At 38.5% G+C, this 23369-nt stretch overlaps 1 protein-coding gene across 4 annotated transcripts in view; it reads left to right on the top strand.

The window, feature by feature from the left end:
* The window catches only part of tanc1 (tetratricopeptide repeat, ankyrin repeat and coiled-coil containing 1), a 178108-nt gene that overhangs the window by 114493 nt on the left and 40246 nt on the right, over positions 1 to 23369 (top strand). For all 4 annotated transcript variants that reach the window (XM_062970504.1, XM_062970443.1, XM_062970477.1 and 1 more), the window contains 4 exons: positions 5618 to 5748; positions 7286 to 7475; positions 13830 to 14090; positions 22956 to 23081. In XM_062970504.1, coding sequence (XP_062826574.1) covers positions 5618 to 5748; positions 7286 to 7475; positions 13830 to 14090; positions 22956 to 23081 — 708 coding nt within the window. The remainder of the gene's footprint in view (positions 1 to 5617; positions 5749 to 7285; positions 7476 to 13829; positions 14091 to 22955; positions 23082 to 23369) is intronic.

Raw genomic sequence — 23369 nt, 5'->3', positions numbered from 1 at the left:
GCAGATTTTCATTTACTGCTGTAAGCGATAAGTGAGGGAACACTGTACACTACCTCTAAGTGTCATAGAGTCTCCTTCTTTGGAGATTTTTATGCAGAGGCTGGATGATCATCTGTTGGGAATGCTTTATGTATTCCTGTATGGCAGTGGATTGGACTAGATGGCCCTTGTGGTCTGTTCAAACGCCATGATTCTATAATTCTATAACCTGTTAAGAAGGTCCATCTTTAGTTTAAAGCAGTGGTTCCCAACCTTTGGGCCTCCAGGTGTTTTGGACTTCAACTCCCAGAAATCCCTGCCAGCTTACCAGCTGTTAAGAACTGTAGGAGCTGAAGTCCAAAACACTTGGAGGCCCAAACCTTGGGAACCACTGGTTTAAAGTGTTCTAAATTCCAGATGTTTTTTCTTGTGACTCAATTCAGTGTGCAGTCTTTCTTTCTCTCTCCCTCTCTCTGTATTGATAGGTATATTGATTCTTCAACCTCTGCAAAGTCCCCTCAACCAGTTTGTAGGTAAAGCAGACAATAGGATGGAGTAAATAATGTAGGAAACTTGGAATAGGTGAAATCTCTGGAGGCTTGGATGGAAAGGTTTCAAGGGCTGCATTGGTACCTTCATTCTCCCCTTATTGTAGCAACAAGAATAAAAATAACTTTCCCCGTTTTAACCTGCTGGAATGAAAATAACTTCATGTTACCAGGTGTAGATTTTTATGTGAAATGACTGTGAGTTCAGTTCGGTTGTGGCACTAAACATCTGAAGGCTCAGAATTGTGCTCGAAGAATATATACTGTATATTCTTTGAGTTTATACAGTATATGTCTTTTAGTTCTGGTCCTGGTTGATTGATACTGAGATTCTAATAGGATACAAAATAATGCAGCATTCATGAAGTCTGGCTCTTGGCCTATGGTATTCAGGGGGCTGGAATCTACCAGTTCTCTATTAACGAACCCCATATATTAAAACGAGACTTCTATCTTTTTTTTAGCAGTGGCAACTGTCTATGGAATAGCAGCTGTCTCAATAGCATTGCCCCTTCCCCCAGTAAATTTAGATCAGAAAAATTAGATCAGAAAAAAAATCAGTGTGAAGAGTTATTTCATGGGGAGAAAAAAAAATAGTTTTACAGATTTTATACTTTGGTAGGAAGTTGGCTGAATTTGTTTGCTTGTTTTTTGTTGTTGCTGCTGCTTGGATGTAATGAAGCTGGTGCACTAGCGTAGAGGAATTAATGAGTTTTACTGGCTTAGTTGCTGTCTGCTATATTTACAGCAGTGCTGGATTGTCTGTGGATACCTACGATGCCTTCTGTGTGGGAATGGGCTGTATCTAGTAGAGGCATTTTGACTTAAACAGCAGCTCAATCCGGTCTTTAATGGTAAAATGTAAGACTTTCATTCAGAACTAAATTTGAAGAAGAGAGAATCATGAATGAGATAGTAAAATTGGTGTAATTTTCTTTGAAGATGAAACTGGCAGGTGGGAAGATGTTTCTATAGAAAATCATCTCCGTATGTTCAAATATATATTAAGGCCTCTACCATTCCCACCCCCATTCATAGGTACACCATTTATTTTCTTCTCTTTTTGGCTTCATAAAAAGATGTGTGGTTATGGAGAAAGTGGAAAGTCAAACAAGGACTTAGGAAAGTCCAACTTTTGCTACATGCGTCCATTCTGATGGCGTTACTTCCGGTGGGGGAGGCTGCAGTGGCAAGCATCGCCCTTTTTCCATGTCCAGTGCCACTTGCAGTGATATACGCTTTGTGACACTAAAATTCCCTTGTTGTTTTTGCAAATAAGAGCACTAGGGCCTTCACTCAGTTCCCAGCTGAGCCGTGCGGTCTTGTAGAGGGGGGAAAGTGTCCTCTTTGAGATGCACTGGAAAGCAGCAGAAGTGGGGAGGTAGATCCCTGAATCTTTCGTTTTCCTTGGGATAACTGCCTTCCTGGCCAAATAGCTTCCTCCACAGTGATTTATCATTTTGTTTGTTTCTGTTCAAGTTGACTGCTACTACCACCTTCCCAATCAAACAGCTTCCCAGCTATGAGATTGGGCTATCTCCTCTCTATTAGTGGCATGGCTGGGTGCCTTGTTCTGATGTCAAAGCAAACGACTTTCCCTGTTAGGCTTTGCAGGAAAGCTGTTTTGCCAGGAAGGCAGTGGCAGCAATGGACATAAGCAGAAAGGAAGACAATGGATTATCCCTTCTTAGGAGAAGGAGAACTAAACATGCTTCCTACTCAAATATAGGGTGTGGATAGCAATGCAATTTCAGTGTGATATATTATGAGTAGGTGTGGCACAAGTGAATCTATGGCAACATTGGGGCAGGATATCTGAATTGCAACTGGATTATTTTGCTCTTGTAGACAAGCCCTTAGCTGTCACTTCTTTCTTGTAAGTAGTTTTCTGTCTTAAGCAGCAAATATCACTTATTTTCTTCTGATCTCCCAGCTGAATAAAACACAGCTGAATAAAATCCCATATTTTCCGCTTTGAGCTGGAATATATGGCAGTGTAGACACAGATAACCCAGTTCAAAGCAGATTTTGTGAGATTTCCTTCCTTGATATTCTGGAATATAGGGCTGTGTGGAAGGGCCCCTAGTCTTATAGTAGATAAACAGATTTCTTTGGGAAGCTTGGGGATTTTTTTTTAAAATTAGAACGTGTATAGAAAAAGGATCAGTACTGGGAAAAGTTGCTTTTTAACACTTTAACTTTTCTGATTGAAAAATCTCCATTCCAAAGCTGCTTAACTCTCTCTGGGGGCAAAGGGAGGCATAATATCTATTTCCCTTTTCCTCTGTTAGCAGAGCTGCTATGACCCGTAATGGAACCTCTGGAATCTATCTTCTTCTCCAATGTATGAAGGGTCTTTTTTTAATTAGAGGCCTTTGCATCAAAGGATCTTGATTATAGACTAAACCTAGGTAATGATTTAGCAATGACGTATGTTGATAATATGACATCCTCTCATTTCAGCAGCATCCTTGCTATCACAACGTAAAACCCAGATTAAAAAACATAGATATGGAAATATGATTAATAAAATGGAAATCATACAAAAAATGGAAGTTTGTCAACTAAAAAAATCTTGGATGTGTTTAGGAGGAAGCCTTCAATTGGTCTCTGGAATGTTTTTCTTTCCTTAGGCAAGGCTTACCTGACTTTGTGTTTCATTTAACATTGAATAAAAAAGTTTGTGTGCAGATGTTGAATTGCTCCCCTTTTTTGTGGTGTAGGAACTTACCCCTGTCTTTTCCGTATTATTTCTGCTCCTGTTAAGGAAGTAACGTCCAAGAATGTGTCGATTTCTTGCACAACTACCAAAAGAATAATACTGCTGTTTGTACCTTGTCTACTGTAATGTTTAATGCAACCCACTATAGAGGGCATTAAGGACAGCAGATTACTTTCTAGAAGGATTAGATGCTGTGTAAAATAAAGCTCTTCTTGTTTTGAATGTTTAGAAGACATGATTGGAAGAGGAACGAGGAGGTGTTTCGCCATTTGAAGGATATTGGAAACATTGTTAAATCCTTCCTATTGGGGACTTTGATTTTTTATTCATTTTTTTGTTAGTTTAGCTCAAGATTAAGCAGATGTCTTGTCCATTTCAGGCAAGTTGGATTGTGTTTCAGTAATTCTTTCTGAGCCAGTTGTTGAGATTCATTTAAGATTCAACTTGTCCTATTAAAGGTCATTGCTATTCTATGCCACAATACTACTATATTCTAATACACAGAAATTAAAGAGGAAAATACACTTTTCAAAGAACAATATTATTTTCCACATTTACTTGCAAGCAGGGCCGTAGCCAGAAAAAAATTTCAGGAGGGGTTTTGAAAATTTCGGGGGGGGGGGGGGTTAACCCCTAGCACACACCACTCCCCGCTACAAACCTGTCAATATCTGCTTGAGATAGTACCTGGAGGGACTCTTAATGTTTTGTGTCTCATAGACTTAGCATGGGGATTTGGTTAACCAGTTAAAATTCATGAGTAAACCAGGTTTTTTTTATAACCTGAAAAATTTCGGGGGGGGGGGGGGGTTGAACCCCTAACCCCCCCCCCCTCGCTACAGGCCTGCTTGCAAGCATTTATAGACCACCTTGTAAGAAAATGCCTCAGGGATGTTAACATAAAATGCATTTTAAATATGTGTAACTGTTAACAATGGAAATAACACTAAAAGTGCAATGCAACATAAAATTTGAAAAGTTGTAGATGTTGGGGTTGGGGTTGGTTACCAGGCAAGTATGATTATGATGAAATTAATACCTCATTTGTCTGTTAACATAATTCACAAAGAAAATCTTAACACTTTTTCTAATGTTTTATTGAAAGGCTATTTCATTCATTATGGCAAAGTTGCATGCACCCCCGAAGACCATTTTTGTTGTCCACAGGGATCTCCAGGAGTCAAAAATATCCTCTTCTTCCATCACCTTCTCCCTCCCCCCCCCCTCCTCCGTCAGATTGCACCCAAATGCACTTTAGGGAGTGTGGAGTGTATTTCTGACATGTTTAGAAGCCTCCCCAGGGATTAAAAGTTTTTTCTGAAAAATTGCCCCCTAAATGTCAACTGTGGGGATTGGGTTATATTTCCACCACATTTTGCCGGAGGGACGGGGGAGGCGGGATGGGAATGGGATGGGCAATTCAGAGTGAATGGAAGGTTTTACTGAAAGCTAAAACATGATGAAAATGCTTGGTGGGCGACCTGGTTTGAAAACTAAAATATGGTAGAAATGCTTCCATACCCCTATCAGTGTTTTAGGGACTTTTGTGGGAACAGGTTTGGTCCTCCAAAATCTTCTGGGGGATTAATGAACCCCCCCTACCTCTCCGCAACTGTAATTTGAAGGAATAAATGAGATTAACAATGCAGATTTATCAGTATGTTCCTACAGTAGTGAGGAGAGATTTAGGCCCCTTCTTCACCGCCATAAAAATCTAGATTATATGCTTTGAACTAGATTATATGGCATTATATGTAGACTCATATAATCCAGTTCAAAGCAAATATTGTGGATTATCTGCTTTGATAATCTTGATTATATGGCAGTGTAGAAGGGACCTCAGTAGCAGGAAGCATTACTAGCCAGGCATCATCTCACATAACCCAGGGAGATTAGGTTGGCTCCCTCTCTACTTTCCTTCAGGAAGCAACTGAAGACTTGGATGTTTCGGCAGGCCTTCGGAGATAGTCATTAATTAATCAGCCCCAGTGGGTTTTTAATAATTTATCCTGTTTTTATTACGGTCTTACCATTTATGTGTTTTAAATGGAATTTTTATCCTCTATTGTTGTTTATATTGATATATTGTATTATTGTTTTATCTTTTTATATTGTGATTGTATTGTGTTGCTTATATTTTGTTCTTATGTTGTTTGGGCCACTGCCCCATGTAAGCCGCCCCGAGTCCCCGTGGGGAGATGGTGACGGGATATAAATAAAGTTTTATTATTATTATTATTATTATTATTATTATTATTATTATTATTATTATTATAACTATATTTGTATGACTGCACATTTCTTTCAAAATATGTCACAGTAACTCTCCTTTATAAATTGTATTTATGTTCCCTCTTTTTCTGTCCAGAAGCAAAATCAGAGAAAGAATCAGGTTGTTCGCCAGCTGCTCAGGAACTGATGACAAGACTGGGATTTTTACTAGGAGAAGGAATTCCCACCTCTGCCCATATTGCTGCAGAAGAAAAGCATGAAATGATGGTATGCTCGTGAAATCTAATTAAAAATAGCCTGGCCACATCAGAGATGCCTTGGTTTCAAAATATTTAATGTAAAGCAAACATAATAGTAGGCAATAATGATTGTTTGCAGCAGTGTATAAGAATAATACACAGTTATTAAAAGGCTGGTAGGAGAGGGAGGGGGAACGGACATGCTGTGATTTAATGTTCCCTGTTCTTTTCACTGAAAGAAATGTTTCAAAAGCTAAGGAAAGTTGAATTATGAAACATGAATGGATTATTTTCAATTTGCTGCTTCAAATGATGAAATAGAAGGGATTTTACAGCTAATATTTAGAGGATTTGCCTTATACCTGCATCATTGTTCCCAAGGCACTACAAATGTTCATAATTAACTAAGGATGTGATCTCTGACTTTGGAGGCATGTAGTGAAGAGCTTTTGGTGGAATTATACAGTGGGCTGTTCTCTACAGGAAAGGAGATTCCACCTGAACATTAGGAAGAACTTCCTAACTGTGAGAGCTGTTCAGCAATGGAACTCTCTGCCCCGTCATGTGGAGGAGGCTCCTTCTTTGGAGGCCATCTGTCGGGGGTGCTTTGAATACGATTTTCCTGCTTCTTGGCAGGGGGTTGGACTGGATGGCCTGGAGGTCTATCAACTCTATGATTTTATGATTCTTGGTTTCACATTTAGAAATCAGACTTCGATGGTGATGTAAGACAGTTGTCATTTTACTTGCTTTTGTGTAAAACAGGATGCTTCTGCACTGTACACTTAATGCAGTTTAACATCACTTTAACTGCCATAACACAGTCTATGGAATGGAAGTTGTGCCTTTTCAGCATTCTCTACCAAAATGTGCTGGTGGCTCACCAAACTACAACTCCCAGGATTTCATAGCAGTGAGCCATGACAGTTAAAGTGGTGTCAAACTGCATTAATTCTACAGAGCAGATGCACCTACAGTGTCACTTGCTTATACCATCCATATTGTGGATGTGCATTTTTAACTGAATGGCTTTTGTCCACATGGTACTTCTAGCTTGACTCTGTTTCTCAAGCCAAGCTAAGCAATAAGAAATTAGTTTAATCTTTGGTGGGTTTCTTCAAAGAGACAGTGGACATCCTTATATGCATGGATGGGATACAGGGAGCTATTTCATCTGAGCTACATATAATGTTTCCACAGCCACCCTGTTGGCAGCTGTTTAGCTCCAGAAAAGGCTGCTTCCTAGTGGGAAGGGAGAAAAACAGTTTGAATAATGATGATGCAGCTGCTCTGGTCCTCCATGTAGGATTTTGGATGATGACTCTACCATAAGATAGACTGAGTCTTTCTCATTCTAGCAGACATTTAATAAATTGCACTAGCAAGTTTTAAAACTAGATCAAAGTCAGCATTTTATCATGATCCAGAATTCTTCCAATATATTTGGAAAGCTGTTTGTGTTCCCTTTAGGTTTGCTATATATCTTCTGCTGAATGTTCATTTCTCTCATCATGGGTGTCATGCTGTGCTCCGTGCATTAATTCTTTGTTTTATTCATCTTGCAGTGCACAGTTGCTAGTCAAGGAGTCAGTCCCTGCTCTACTCTAACAAGCAGCACAACGTCGCCTAGCACTGACAGCCCCTGCTCAACTCTGAATAGCTGCGCCGGCAAAACAGCAGCCAACAAAAGTAGTCCCTGTGGGACCATTAGCAGCCCAAGCTCCACATTGGAAAGCAAGGACAGTGGAATTATAGGTAAGCACTTTAATTCCTAGTAATGCAGACACTTCTTGCAATCCCTTTTACAGCTTGATTTTCTGTTATCAGCAGGTGGGCCGCTATGAGACCTCAAAGATATACATAGCTGGAGCTAAACCTCTCTTGTTCTCATTTATGTTGATACTTGGCTCCAGTTCCAAAATCTCCATGCTCCAAATATTTTTGAAGTGCTCTTTCACTTGAAATAATTATGTCACCCTCAGTGGTTCTTTTCTCTCTTTTTTCTTGTAGGCATTTAGTCATGCCTAAACTTCCTTTTGATGCAAAGCTTTAGTGGACTACAGCAGTTATGAGTTCCCAAAGGTCCTCACTGGAATGACCCTACTGTGCTGTTCAGATCTCTTGTATTGGATTAAGAAGGGGCTGCATTGCTGCAGGAGAGAATGACCACTTTAGTGATAATACAGTGGTCGAGACTGAAGATCATAGAGTTGTCAGAGTGTCAGATTGCAGCTCCTCTGAGATGGATACATTTGAAAGCCCCTTGTTTAAATTTTGTAATGGTGTTGCAGGCAGAAATAATAACATCAGGAGTATTGGAATAATTCCGATTAACGATGTTGGTTTTAAAAAGTATATTTTTGAGAAAAATATGGGTGTCAATAAAGCATGAAATGGTATTTTAATTACACTGATATTTCTGTCATTAAGGTTTTTTTAAATCATGTCAGAAGCGATTTGAGAACACACTGCAAATCGCTTCTGGTGTGAGAGAATTGGCCGTCTACAGAGATGTTGCCCAGGAGACTCCCGGATGTGTTGCCATCCTGCTGGGAGGCTTCTCTCATGTCCCCGCAAGCTAGAGCTGACAGACGGGAGCTCACCCAGTCTCACGGAGTCAAACCGGCAACCTTCAGGTCACCAACCTAACCTTCAGGTCAGCAATTCAGCTGGCACAAGGGTTTAACCCATTGGTCCACCACAGCTTCTGTCATTGAGTGATGAGACAGTATGAGCAGAAAAAGCAAATTTAGTCTGTCTGAGAGAGAGAAGGGGATGGGATGTGAATGGTGGTACTGACGAGAGCTTGTTAGTGCTGGTGACTCTCTGGTGGTGTCTGTGTTGAATGTGTATGTGTTTTTTGCTGTATGAGTTGTGGGCTGGAGGACCCTCAACAAGATCCACAGCTACAATTAAGTAAAATCGCAACTTTATCCAATACTGAAAAACACTTCATACCGCCATGACCATGTCTAGAAGTCATAGATTCAGATCCCGAAGATAGCATCTGTCCCAGGGCTTTAATTAGTCCTTTCTCTGTCCAGTCTTTCAGAAGTCCAAAACCTCTCTTGCAAAGCTTCATTTGAAAGTATCATCTCAGTTCTTGAAGAATAGTAAGAATTGTGCTCAGAGCCTCATGTGAATGGCAGTCAGATGACCTCATGGAAGATGCTCTTGCATCTGCTCTCAGAGGACTCTGTGACCTTTTTGTGCTTCCACCAATGTTTGTTGTAGATTTCTGAAGCATTAACAAGGCCTACTGTTTTTTCCCCCTCTTATGCAGCTCCTTATTGTATGTTTTCTGGAGTACAACCACCATTACACACTCATTGTTTTGACATTCACGGATTTGATCATTCGTGAATTTGCCATTGCCCTGCCTTAGCCAATTTCTTGTGCTTTCCAGGGGAGAAGTATCGCTTGACTCAGGTTCTTTAGGTCACAGAGAGAGGAATATAGACTGAGTTCAGGTTCCCCAATCCTTAACTCAGTCTGTTCTCTATCTCTATGGACTAAGAAACAGGAAGAATGAGTTTCTGGCAGCTGGGTGCCATAGCCTCCACTTCCAAGGCTTGAAAGAAGCTCACCACCTTCTGTTTTCTCACCTTGATAGATTTGCCTATAGAAAGTCAAAGAAGAGAGAGCAGAATGGGCATTGCTTGTTTCCCAACATGAACTAAGCTCCCATTGGGCTCTGGGAGCTTCCTCTGTTTGCTATCAATCCTCATCACAACTCCTGAAAATGGGGCAGCTCTTGGCAATCCACCCACCTCCTGAAGCTGTGCTGCTATGTAAATCTGTACATGGCCCCCAGCTTTGGGAGGGGAAAGCAACATCTGGGACTGGTAACCAGAAATGCATTCTTCATTCTCACTGCCATCCTCTTGGCAACCTGGGGAGTATACAGAAGCCTTGCCCCTGTCTCCATTGTACTCACAATTTCCCCCCTTTCATGAAGGTCCTGCACTTCTAAGCTCTACAAATGTGGAGGGCCAACTGTGTACTCTAATATCCATCTCAGAGGAGCTACAATCTGGCAGTCTCAGAGTCACTGACAGGAGCTCTGTGACCTTCTAACTCAGTCTCCAGCTTCCAAAATCCTTAATCATTGGCCAAACCAGCAGAGGCTTCTGGGAGTTGAAATACAGAACACTTGGAGTTCTAGAGTCTGGGAATCATTGCTCTAAGTGTTGTTGCTGAGAGTTAAAGAGGAGTCAAGTAAGGCAAGAAGCAACTAAATTACATTTCAGTGAATGTAAAATGATGGAAATAAATTTCATGAAGCACAATTAAAATAAAAAGTAATGCAGAGGTTATGTTTGAGGAAAGGCAACCTTATAATATTCAAATGTCAATAACACCATACGTGGTGCTGCGGGTTAAACCGCTGAGCTGCTGAACTTGCTGACTGAAAGGTTGGAGGTTCAAATCCGCGGAGCAGAGTGAGCTCCTGCTATTAGCCCCAGCTTCTGCCAACCTAGCAGTTCGAAAACATGCAAATGTGAGTAGATCAATGGGTACTTCTGCAAGAAGGTAATGGCACTCCATGCAGTCATGCTGGCCACATGACCTATGAGGTGTCGTCAGACAATGCCAGGTCTTCAGCTTAGAAATGGAAATGAACACCAACCCCCCAAGTCGAACACGACTAGACTTAATGTCAGGGGAAAACCTTTACCTTTACCTAAATAACACCACGTAACACTATTTTTGTTTCAGGGTTATAAATGTCATTTTCTAATTGGTTCTGTCATAAAAACATGGAAAAAAATTATTAAAGTGCAAAAACTTTGTTTTTATGGGACATCCTGCAGCACATTTTGCTATAGTTTTTCAACGAATAGCTCATAAGAGTCGCAACCAATTCAACATAGTTTGTGGCAGCCACAAAAATGAAGTTTCTGGAGTATAACAAATACTTTCAAAGTAACTACTGAACAATTAAACAGAAAATGGCACTTTCAAACTAGGAACAGTTTTGTTACAAAGTGTAATTAATAGAATCAGACAGCATGTACATAGGATGGTGGTTCATAGATTTGTGGGGGGCCTCCACCCAATACCTAGTGTGACCCTTTAGATCAAAAATGTTGTGCCCAGAAATGTAGTTGGCTTGTGTAACAAATGGAGTACTGTTATATATGCAGTGTGAAATCTGAAGAACATGTGAAAGGAAATTCGTTTTAAACATACAAAGAAGTTGTTGCTATTTAAGCCAGTGTATCTCCTAGTTCTGTGTGCTGTGGAAGGAAGTGGTGGGCACACATTGGACATCAGACTAGAGCACCAAGTTACCACAGCCAAGCTGGAGTGCCAGTCTTGTTAGCGTTAGGATGAATAATGTTTGCTAGTGAACAATGGAGATATTGGTGAAATGCTGTTGCAGTGCCAAGAAAAAATAATAATTACCTTTTTTATGATGGTCGATAGGGGAGGAATAGAATCCTGGCATTTAAAAATGTTTTAAATGGCTAATTAATAATTAATAAATTGAGAATAAAAGTCAATATGGGAGTAAACAGGTACTTTAAGTGAAGACTGCATAGAGCATATGAAGAAATAGCCAGATAGATTGCTGGGGATCTTTGAATTAAAAGTGTGCCATTGCATGTATGTTCAGAGAGTCACATTCTTTCTGCTTTCAAGATACATAAGATATTCAGTTTTACAACTAGGTTGATTTAAATAAAATGCTCCTTCTCACATATTTCCACATGCATATTGAAAGACTAATGACATTCAAGGCTGGCCTGCATAGCAAGGCATTGGCAGCTTTACTGTATGAGAAACAAAATGAAATGACAAAGCAGTTAGTTATTGATCTAATCATTTGTGTTCTTTTGAGAGCATAGGAGGTGATAGAGAGAGAGGTTAATGCCATTTTCCACTGTAATCCCTCCTGTTTTGTCTGAACACCAGGTGCTAATATATTAATAGTATTAAAAGAACATTTAGTACAGAGTTTAGCAAGTATATTTTGTAAGGGTTGTTGTGTGTTTTCCGGGCAGTATGGCCATGTTCCAGAAGTATTCTCTCCTGACGTTTTGCCCACATTTATGGCAGGCATCCTCAGAGGTTGTGAGGTATATGGAGGAAGGTTTATATATCTGTGGAAGATCCTGGGTGGGGAAAAGAACTCTTGTCTGTTGGAGGGCAGTGTGAATGCTGTAATTAATCACCTCAATTAGTATTAAATGGCCCTACCAGCTTCACCTCCTGGCCTGGGGGAATCCTTTGTTCAGAGTCGTTAGCTGTCCCTGATTGATTCATGTCTGGAATTCTTCTGTTTTTAGAGTGTTGCTCTTTATTTACTGTTCTGATTTTGGAGTTTTTTTAATACTGGTAGCCAGATTTTGTTCATTTTCATGGTTCCCCCTTTCTGTTGAAATTGTCCACATGCTTGTGGATTTCAATGGCTTCTCTGTGTAGTCTGACATGATATATAAACCTTCCTTGCTCAGTTTCTCCATATACCTCACAACCTCTGAAGATGCCTGCCATAGATGTGGGCAAACGTCAGGAGAGAATACTTCTGGAACATGGCCATACTGCCCAGAAAACCACAACCCTGTGATCCTGGCTATGAAAGCTTTCGACAACAAATATTTTTGTAACATCTTTTTTTTTTTGAGAGGGGGCAGGCTTTAACCAACCATGAAAATAACTTGCTTTTCCGTAAGTCTCCATTGTATTTCCAATCCTGCTATGTTTTTTCTGGGCCAGTAGGCTCTTTGAGTAGCTAAGGCTTCACTCCTATTTTTTAGTGTTTTATTGCCTTAGTTGAAATTGTCTGCCTCCACTGACATAATAGAAGTGAGGGCAGATTTTCCTCTTTTTCAGTGAGCTAAGTATGAGAAAAGTCTGGGCGGATGGCCAAAATGAGAGCAGAAGTCTGGCAAGATGCCTCCGTTTCAGTATTTTAAAAAACTTGAGTGGAAATCTTCCCTAGCCCTCCTTATCCCTTCAATGTGTAAATCAAAAAGGATGTTTAATTTGCAATATATCAAGAGGCCAAATTATTTCTTCAATCAAAAATTTAAACCTAATAATTTTGTCATAGACAAGTACTTTGTCAGCCTTCTGTTAAATCCTTACAACTTTTAACAGTATATGAGTCAAGAATTTTGAAATAAGAGGTCATGTAATTCACATCATGTATACTTAAATCTTGTTTTCCCCCTGTAAAACCAGACCAAGGATACTATCTAGTCTATTATGTCTTCAAATAACTCATTGGCATGATGACATCATATAATGTTTTCTAAATACATATGATATGCAGTCTTTCCAGTATATACTTCTCATTTGAGTCTTTCCTTCTATGACAAATCTAATCAAAAGCTTTATAGTATCACTTATTGGAAATACCAGAGGTGCTTTGGATTTTAGATTTTTTGAACACATGTATTTGAATCTACATATATAATAAGACATCTTGAAGATGAGACCTACAAAAATCATGTGTATTTCATATATACCTTATATACGTAGCCTAAAGGTAATTTTCTACACAGAATTTTTAATACTTTTGTGCATGAAACCAAATTTGTGTTTATCATCAGAAATGTGTTGCAGTCTCGGCCACTCATATGCACAGTTTTGAATTTTGGAGTATTCCAATCTTTGGGATTCAGGGTCAGAAATTTGGGATGTCTTTAGTGAGGAAAAGATCTCCCTCCCCTGAATGGCAGAATACTTCCATGGCATTGAACATTGAAATCCCTAGGGAGGAAAACATAACAATTGGGTAGAAGAAAGAATGGAATAGTATGGCTAGTGGCAGAGGGAGAGCGGGTGGGAGGGTGGAATAGATAATGAAGAAGCTGGACAAATAGATAAGTCGTTTGTTGGTTAATGATGAAAAGCTGATTTTAAAATAATCCCAAAATGAATCAGTGAAAAAAATAGTGATATTAATTAGCTTGGACATGAGCACAAAGTACTTACTGGCTTCCTCCCTTTAAAAACTGAGAAAAGAAGTGATTGGATTCCAGACAAGTTCTGTCCCAATAATTCTCTCTATTTGAGAACATTGCAGATCTTCATGCGTTATTATCATTCTTTTATCTGGAATTTATTGTTTTTTTCCTTTCATATTCTGCTTTTTAGCAACAGTAACAAGTTCATCTGAGAACGATGACCGTAGTGGATCCAGTTTGGAATGGAGTAAAGATGGAAGTCTCAGAACTGCAACGCATCAGGGAATCATTTATGAACGAAGGGCAGATAATTGTTCACCAGTTGCAGAAGAGGAGACTGTTGGATCTTCAGAAAGTTTACCAAAAGGAGAAGCATCTTCAGGAGATGGTCCTGTGACTTACACTCAAAACTCTGGCTCATTGGTAATGCCTCGACCTAACTCTGTTGCAGGTAAGGAAACAGGGGAGGAACCCCATTCCCATTTAATTCCTGTTGTTGTTTGCGAGAAACAATTTCCATCATATTATATGTGATTTTCCATTTAAAGGTGCGATGAAAGGGAGTGCACAGTCTCTAACAGAGATAATAAAATATTTAAAAGCTCACAAAGGTCTGCATAGTGATGAGATGTTATGTTTGGAGAACGACTCATGTTCCTTCTGCCAATTGCATTACCCTGTTTCCCCTAAAATAAGACATCTCCAGAAAATAAGACCTAGTAGAGGTTTTGCTGAATTGCTAAATATAAGCCCCCCCCCCCCCAAAAAAAAAGTAAGACCTAGCAAAGCTTTTGTTTGGAAGCATGCCCGCCGAACAGAACACCAGAGCATGCAGGATCGGTAAATGTACATACCATACATGGAAATATTGGTAGTAACAAGAAATTCTTGATAGGATTCACAGTTTGTCTGGCTATGCTGGTTTATGATGACAACTACTGTATAGTGTATAATAAATGTTCAAATGTGAATTCTTCTTCATGGAAAAATAAGACATCCCCTGAAAATAAGACCTAGAGCATCTTTGGGAGCAAAAATTAATATAAGACACTATCTTATTTTTGGGGAAACACGGTAAAAAGAAGTCGCTATATGTGTTCCATCTGTTAGAGTGAAGTGTAGTAGAAAGCACTCAACCTCTAAATCAAGTTATAAGAACACATCAAAAGCAAGAATTCCTAACCTTTTGCCCTCTAAATATTTTGGGTTTTGGCTCCCAGAATCCCTGATCATTGGCCAAGCTGACTGGGGCTACTGGAAGTTGAAAGTTCAAAATAATGCCAGTGTCAAAGTTTAAGAACCATTATTGTAAACCAGTAGCATTTTTGAAAGTTATAATATAGACATGAGTAATTCTGATAATTAGCAGTCTTAAAAACACAGTATATAATAAAAGCACAGTATATATGGTTTGTGTAGCCGCGGCCTTATCTACACTGACCATTTAGTGCAGTTTCAAACCAGTATTGAAGAAACCGGTTTCATTGTGCATATGATTACACAGGAAACCCTGGAACCAGTTTGAGGCCCAGATGGTGATTACAGAAACCACAGAGCACTGATGCACATTGAGGGCTTTCTTTTATTCCCTTTTGTGGTAGTTTGTTGTTTGACCACTGCAGTTTGAAGCTAGCTCCGAACTGCATTTAATGGTCACAGTGCAGATAGGGCCTGAGACTACAATGAAAGTGGGTTTTTTTATCGTATCAGAAGCGACTTGCGAACATACTGCAAGTTGCTTCTGGGGTGAGAGACATTGCCCAGGCAGTGCCCAGATGTGTTACCATCCTACTAGGAGGCTTCTTTCATGTCCCCGCAAGTTAGAGTTGACGGATGAGAGCTTACCCCGTCTCGCAGATTCAAATCACCAACCTTCAGTTCAGCAACCCAACCTTCAGGTCCGCAGTTCAGCCGGCACAAGGGTTTAACTCAGTGGTTCTCAACCTGTGGGTCCCCAGGTGTTTTGGCCTACAACTCCCAGAAATCCCAGTTTACCAGCTGTTAGAATTTCTGGGAGTTGAAGGCCAAAATATCTGGGGACCCACAGGTTGAGAACCACTGGTTTATTCCATTGCACCACCATGAAACGTAACATGAAGAAGCACTTCCTAATGGCAAAATGTGTCTGGTTGCATACTGGGGGAAACTGTAATATCCTTGCAGCAAAACCCTCAGGAAACCTGTACAGTAACGATCCCAATTAATCTTTATTGACTATTTGGTTTATTGCAATATAGTGCTTATTTCAGAATGACTCATTGGACCAAGTTTGCTCATTTCATCCACTTATATGAAGACTTTATGTTTGTTTAGTACTGCATATAGCAAAGTGATATTATTATTCCTCATTCACATAATTATTTAACACTCAAATTAGTCCTCTATATAAAAAAACCCCTCTGTTTGAAAGGGCTTTTACTAGCAGCCAGGGCCAAAGACCTCCTTTTTCAATTTTACTTTTTATGGCTATTTATTTGGTTTCTTTGACAAAATGAACACCAGAAAAGGATGTGTAACTGTAGTAAAAGATCTATATGGAGGAACATCAGCAGTAATATCAGTAAAAGCACTGAACTCAGATAGATTGAGGATAAACAGAGAAGCAGGACAAAGCCTTCTACTGTGACCACCCTTATTTGTGACTTTAATTGAATCTCTCACTATTACCGCAAGAGAACTTACTGACTTGAAAGACATAAATATTAATCACCAAGTTCAGAAAATAAATTTATTCAAAGATGGCATTCTTTTATTTAAGGCTCATTTAATATTTTATGTCGATTGAACAGTCATCTACACAGTCATCTCCCAAATCTATAAAAAATAAATGTAAACAAGTCAGAGAGCTTCTAGAACTAAAAAAAAGTAATGTAGTAAACAATAAGAAGTCAAAGACTTTTCCAAGTATTTGTTGTTTTTAAGCATGAAAAATGAAACATTTGATCAGACAAAAAAATCCAGAGCAACTATAAAAACATTACAATATATGTGTAGCAAATTAAAAGAGCAGGACAATCTGAAATGATCTGTGTTGAGTACATTGGCCATAATCATGGCACATATTTTACCACAAATCTTATTTGAATTTCAGAGAATTCCACTTCCCTCCTCCCATATAAATGAAATTATGACCCCTCAAAAATAGGGAAATATGTGTGTGAAAACAACAGGCCCAGATTTTTAAGTAGGAATAAACACAAGCAATTAGTATAAGGGACATAGGAGACCTGACTTTGTGTTTCAGGCACCCAGCTTACCATGTTTACAAAACTAGATGGAACGGTAGTTTGGATCAATATAGAAAGTTCAGTCTTTTTAAACTAAAATATTTATTGCTGATACTCAAATAAATAGAATTTCAATTACAAAGTCTTAAAAAAATGATAAAAATCTAACATATACACAAAAAATTAGCCCTGAACTCTTTACCAGTTTGTTTAATTTCAGTCCATCTAAATGAGCATACAACCAGTAACATGGAAAGAAAAAGGCACAAAATGTATTTAAATTAAATTACAACAATTAAAAGAACAACCATTTAAATTAACGTTTACTGTTCCTCTATTTTCATGGTTACAAATCTTGTAGCTGTTGTCCTTTTCTAACTACAATTGTCCTTCCATCTTTGCAGTTTGGCTTTTGTGGATTTGATTATTCATGGATTTGATTAAAGTGTTCTCTCTAGAATCTCCAATTCCTCCAGTACAACTACGGTCAGTTTCTACTGGAGACAACACTAAAGGGGGAGTATTACAAATATATAGGAACTTAAAAATACATCTGGTTCCAAATTAATTTGTGGAACTAACCTTGGTATACAAATCAAATAATGCTAGAATAACATTAGGGCTTTATAAATTGAAAGAGTGCACAGATGGCAAGTAAACCCAACTAAACTCCATAAGGTTACCCAGGAAGTCTCAAATCTTTGTTGGCTTTGGTGTAGAAATGTAGGTTTTCTAGAATGTACAAAGATTAAACATTTTTGGTGAAGGATTGTTATTGCTGATGATGAGATTTTGCCACATACATCTTTTCCTACAATCTTATTAAGTGCTGTCCAAAATGACTATTGCAAGAGCATGGAAAGATCTTCATTGGGCATCACTTTGATATTTGCTTGACAAGGTGTAAAACATAGTACATGCTGAAAACTGACCTTCCTGCAAGACCAGCTAAAGAAGAGATAAACAGAAAATAATTTCTTGAACAATTTGATGATGTCAGTATCTCCATGATACTGACCTTGACATTGTTATAAGCTCTTCCAGAACAACAGTTGAGTTTTGGGAATAACAGATTCGGATCTACTTTATTTATTTATTTATTTATATTTATTCTCCTTTCCTCCCAGAGAGGGACTCAAAAATGGCATAAAGCATATAAAATCAAAACCAGTTACATAACATAAAATACAGTCATACATCACAGCATGTATAAAATTAACAAATTATAACAATTATAAAATCCGAACCCATAGAACGACTAACATGAAACATAAAATCAAAAACTCCGGTAAGATCCAATTCCTTTAGTCTGTAAACACAAGAGCATTATCGAAGGTCCGCTATATATTTCACACATTGCACATCACAGGCAAATATCTGCCTACTGGTCTTCTTCAGGGAAGGCCTACTTCCATAGGAAGGTTTTAACTTGTTTTTGAGTAATTACATTGGACTACCGCCGATTTCTGAGCCTGAATATATTGCACAAGATTTCCCTAGCCTAAAATGATACATTTTAATATATTGGGTTTATGGTTCCCGTCCCCTTGATCTGGTCATGTAAGTGTGATTTATTGTTATAATTGTATTATTTTACTTTGTTTAATAATGTGTATTATGTTGTTATGTAATGTTTGTGTTGCTTTTATGACTGTAAACTGCCCTGAGTTCCATCCGGGAGATAGGGTGGTATATAAATAAAGTTTTATTATTATTATTATTATTGTTTCCGAAATGCAAGCAGGGAGGGGCCACTGTTCTAACCTCTTTAGAGAGGAAGTTCCAGAGCCGCAGGGCCACCACCGAAAAGGCCCTCTCTCTCGTTCCCACCAATTGCACTTATGAAGGTAGTGGGACCAAGAGTAGGGCCTCTTCTAGCGACCCCAGGGCTCGCCAGGGTGACTGTGTGGGCTCGTAGGCCGAGCTGCATATATACGGCATACTGTTTTTCTTTTATTCTAAGACACACTTTCCCCTCCATAATAAAACAAATGTGTGACATTTGCATGGGCTATTTTATATAGATAGCTTCCTTCTGTTGATGCTACTGAAATTAGTGTGCATCTTACAATCCGTGGTGTCTTAGAATTGAAGAAATACATTAGTTGCAAAGTAGACATTGACATTTAGATGAGCGTTCCTGATAATTATATCAAGATTAACTGTGTTAGTGGTTTTTCTTACCAGCACTGGCTATGCCAGGAAGAGGGGAGATAAGGGTGTAATGAGTTTCGTGGTTATATATAAGCAATTTTTGTTACTTATTGAAATCTGAGAAATAATTACTTTAGAAATTGTGGCCAAAGAGACAGGGAGCCTGAGATCCTAGAGGACAGATACTTTGCAGAGAACATTTGGCTATAAACTGTTCTCATTAAAACTAATGAGGGAATTAGCAAAATGTTCCATTTAAGAGTAACAGAAAAGTGGGCTTAACTATGTATGTTTGATCAAAAACTTTCCACATAATTGATGAAAACTGAGAGATGGTTGAAATAGGTGAGATATATTCCTGTGATCATGACATTCCCTTTTGGAGCTCCTGCCATGGAGGGAATTGGTATATTCATGTTAAACTAGCTACGATTTTACTTTAGGTTCATGCACTACTTCCTGCATACAAATGGGGACAAGTGGGAACCAGCCCAGAAAGCTTTAATGAGATTTGAGTACCATTCTGAATGTGCACAATCTTAGCCTGAATCCTGTGTTCCTGAGCACAGACATAAAATGACAAATGATACAATGACCCCTTATTTTGATCTGATATATTCCTAAGCTTTTTATCTGCAGTGGAATAGGAAAGTTTACTAATGTCATTCTGTGTTCGGTTACTGGCATAACTTAAACCATGCTCCATTTTCTAAGTTTCTAAGTAGACCAGCTCTGTCCCATTTTCTTTCCTTTGTTTTTAACTTCTTATGTATCACTAATTTGTGTTTTGGCAGCATGGAGTAAGTTTAAAAGCTGTTTGGAATATAATACATATCAGATTTTCCCCCCCTCAAAGCCCTAATAAGAAGAACATTTGGAGGAAAGGTCTTCTTCAGATTTTTAAAAAAAGCACTTGGTTCATGTAAATATTTACTGATGGCTTAATGCTGGAATTAGCCTTTTCCATAAGGAACCAGATTTTGTGCCAGGGTGGTCTTGGAATGGTCTAAGGAGTTTGGTATCTGTCTTTATACAAATTGTGGAGTGCCTCTTAAATGTATGAACTTATGACCCTGCTGTTTTTATATTAAAATACTTTTTTTTTTAACATAGATGCACTACATTTTTGTTTTCTGGAAAATTATGAATTTATCAGACACCAACATATATGATGTATCTTGGTGCTGATTTCATTGGAAAGCTGCTGGAGAGTTTGTAGTGGCCAGAAAATGGATTGAAAAACTAATTTTTGTGTGCCTTTGAGACTCCAAGTCATTGCAATCAACCCCCTGAACGTAAAAGATACATAGTGTGGATAGTTCTCCTTTATAAAACCCCTCCTGTTATCAATGATTCTGCTTATTATGAAAGTATTTGTAAATGTGTAGAATTTCAGCCTTGTAATCAATTTAATATTTGCAGATGTTCCTAGTTTAGCCATTGTCAATTGATTTCTTTCAGTTTTCCACTGCATTGTGCAGTAAAGACAAGCTACGTTTTCAGTGTTGCCTTGAAAAGTATTCATAAACTTCTGATTTTAGTACAGTTCCCTCCTACCCATGAACTTGGGATCATGACCACTTTCTTGACTTCTTTTCAAGTAGTTTTTCTTCTTACTTAATTCTGAGGATGTCCAATTTACTTCCAGTGTATTTCACAATTTCCTAAAAGCTTTTACGGTTGGACACGTATGTATCTTTGCAAACAGAAAAGCTGAGAATCCTACCGTTAATGAGTGATTGTTGATGTGTTTGATGCTGTGAAAGTACTGCACACAGTGTCTGCCTGTAAGATTTTGGACTGTCAATAACTCTGAATGAAATCATTGGGGCAGAAGATTCATCTGAGCTACCTTGCTGTGTTTCGACAGGGAAATACTGAAGCTTTAAAAAATAATTTGACTGCCAAACTGGCTGTAAAAAAGGAATCAGTATATGCTTCTTCTCTCATGTGCCACCCAATGGTAAATCGCTAGTTTTAAATCTTTCTTGATAATTTTTTAATATTAAAAATCATGAACCATGAAGGACCACATTTAATTCAAAGAATGGTACTTTGGGCCAGCTAGTCCTATGGTGGAAGTAGGATATTTCAAAATTGTCTGTTATTCTTTAGGAAGAGAACGTTATATACGCTTTACGGTGTTTCCATGCATGGAATTATTTCCCAGTGTAGAATGCTTTTGTTCATGTGGTCATGATGTCCGTTGTGCACTGGAGAGCGTTTTGACTACTTTGTATTTTGAAGAATTAACAGAAAATTGAAGTACAATCACCAATTAGAATTTTAGGACCATGGAAAGTAATGACTGACACATTAAAAAGTAGTAATTTAATTGTTAACTAACTCCTTGCTGCTTGAAGCTCAAGTTTTTCAAATTCACTGAGCAGCTATCTACCGGGAATGCAGCCAGAGCTATTTGTTATAACTGAAATGCTGCAAATGCCCCCTCCATCCTGCTTTAGAGCCTCCCAGTGGTTTGATACTTACTATAAGCCGCCCCTGCTCTTTAAACTATAAGCATAGTCTGTTTTTAATCTGTTTCTCTTATAATACGTTTTTATTTGGGAACTGCGATTCCCCTATTTCGGGCACCTGTGCCCGTTCTTATATATGCTGGTCATAGACCGTAATAAATTGTTGGTTGAAGTCACTGGGCTGCTAAAACACCAAGTGTGCTGTGAAGGTACAATTTTAAGATAGTTTTTGTTGTTGTTACACTATGTTTGTAATGTCATGGCACCAGAGCACTTTCTAGTTTGCTTTGATTCTAAAAAGTCTAAAGGTAGAATGGTATGTCTTGGCACATCATGGGTAGTTGAATGGGTTCTTGTGCTTATGTGTCTCCTTCAAGGAACATATAACATTGGGATATAATCTGTTTACCTTTTAAAAAGTATCATTGCTGATGGGATGCATACAGATTTTCATATCACACACAAAACAGCATTTTAGCAATGGAAGAATCCATGGCATTTCAAAAAACACAGTTAGAATTCTGTTTAAAAATCATCCATTTTTGTGATGCTTTGCAGACGGATTCAAATGGATTACTGATGGGATGGGGCAAATGTCATGTGATGGAATCCACTCAAAATCATTTTCAAACAGTCCCGGATACGGAGTATTTCCTAATGTGATACGGTCCTATGAGAAGAAAGTGGGATATAAATTGATATACTACTATACTAATATGGTATAACTTGATCGGATTTTCATTTTTTCGTACAGCTCTGTAGCAGCCTCATTGTGATAAGCTGCTTTTTCCATGAGTGTATCTATGGACAGTCATGTCATACTATGTTTTAGCTTCCTGCTCATAATGTTCTAATGCTTTGCCCATTTTGATAGTCTAAAAATACGGTGCTGCTGCTGCTGGTTTCTGCTGCTCCTCCCCTTTTTCTCCTTCTTTTGCTTCTTCTCCTCCTCCTCCTATTTTTGCTGCTCCTGCTTTTTCTTCTACTACCTGCTTCTGTTACTATTTCCCCCCCCCCCCACTCCTTTTCTTCTCTGGCTCTGTTTCTCCTGTCTATGTTTCTGCCCAGGAAAATGTGAATGAACAGTGGAAATATGTTAATTAGGGGTTACATTGTGTCAGCAGAAATGCATCTAAGCCTATGCATGCTAGTGTACACAAAGAGCCGAATCTGAAAGATGACAATTGTACAGAATTTCACTGAAAGTCACTTTATTAAATGAAAGGAACCAACAGTGGTAAAGAGACAACAGATGTGTCCGCACAGTAATCCACTTTCTGCAGATCTATTTTTCTTCAGATGTGATGGAACCACATCTCAAGTTGTAACAGCAAATGGAGGGTCTTCCGTTTATGTCTTGCTCCATGTTTATATAGCTGTGATTAACCCACCTTATGCTAGACGTAATTTCTGAACTCCATAGTCCATCAGTCTGATCACTTAATGTTATTTTTACAGCAACGAGTTCCACCAAGCTGGAAGACCTGAGTTATTTGGATGGCCAGAGAAACACCCCATTGCGGACCTCAATTCGTTTACCTTGGCACAATACTGCTGGAGGGAGAGTTCAACAAGAAATGAAAGGTAAATTACAAATTATAAATTAAATTGTGCTTTAAAAAGCATTGGCCATGTTAGGATTCCACTCTTATTTGCATTCTTTTTGTATTACGAGTAAGAATGTTCAGAAATACAATTTGTTTAAAGAAAAAAAATCTAAATATTATTTTTTCCTTTTTCACGTATACGCCTGGATCTAGGAACTCTTTTCTCAGTGGAATCTCAAAACATTCATTTATTGTCATTCAAGATTTTCTTTCAGTTCATGTTGGTATGAATTCTTGCAATTTTTTTCTTTCTATTCAAGATGCA

The sequence above is a fragment of the Anolis carolinensis genome, chromosome 1, assembly GCF_035594765.1.
Source record: "Anolis carolinensis isolate JA03-04 chromosome 1, rAnoCar3.1.pri, whole genome shotgun sequence".
NCBI lineage: Eukaryota > Metazoa > Chordata > Lepidosauria > Squamata > Dactyloidae > Anolis > Anolis carolinensis.
Note: the sequence above shows the minus strand (reverse complement) of the source record. Positions and strands in the feature narration are given on the sequence as shown.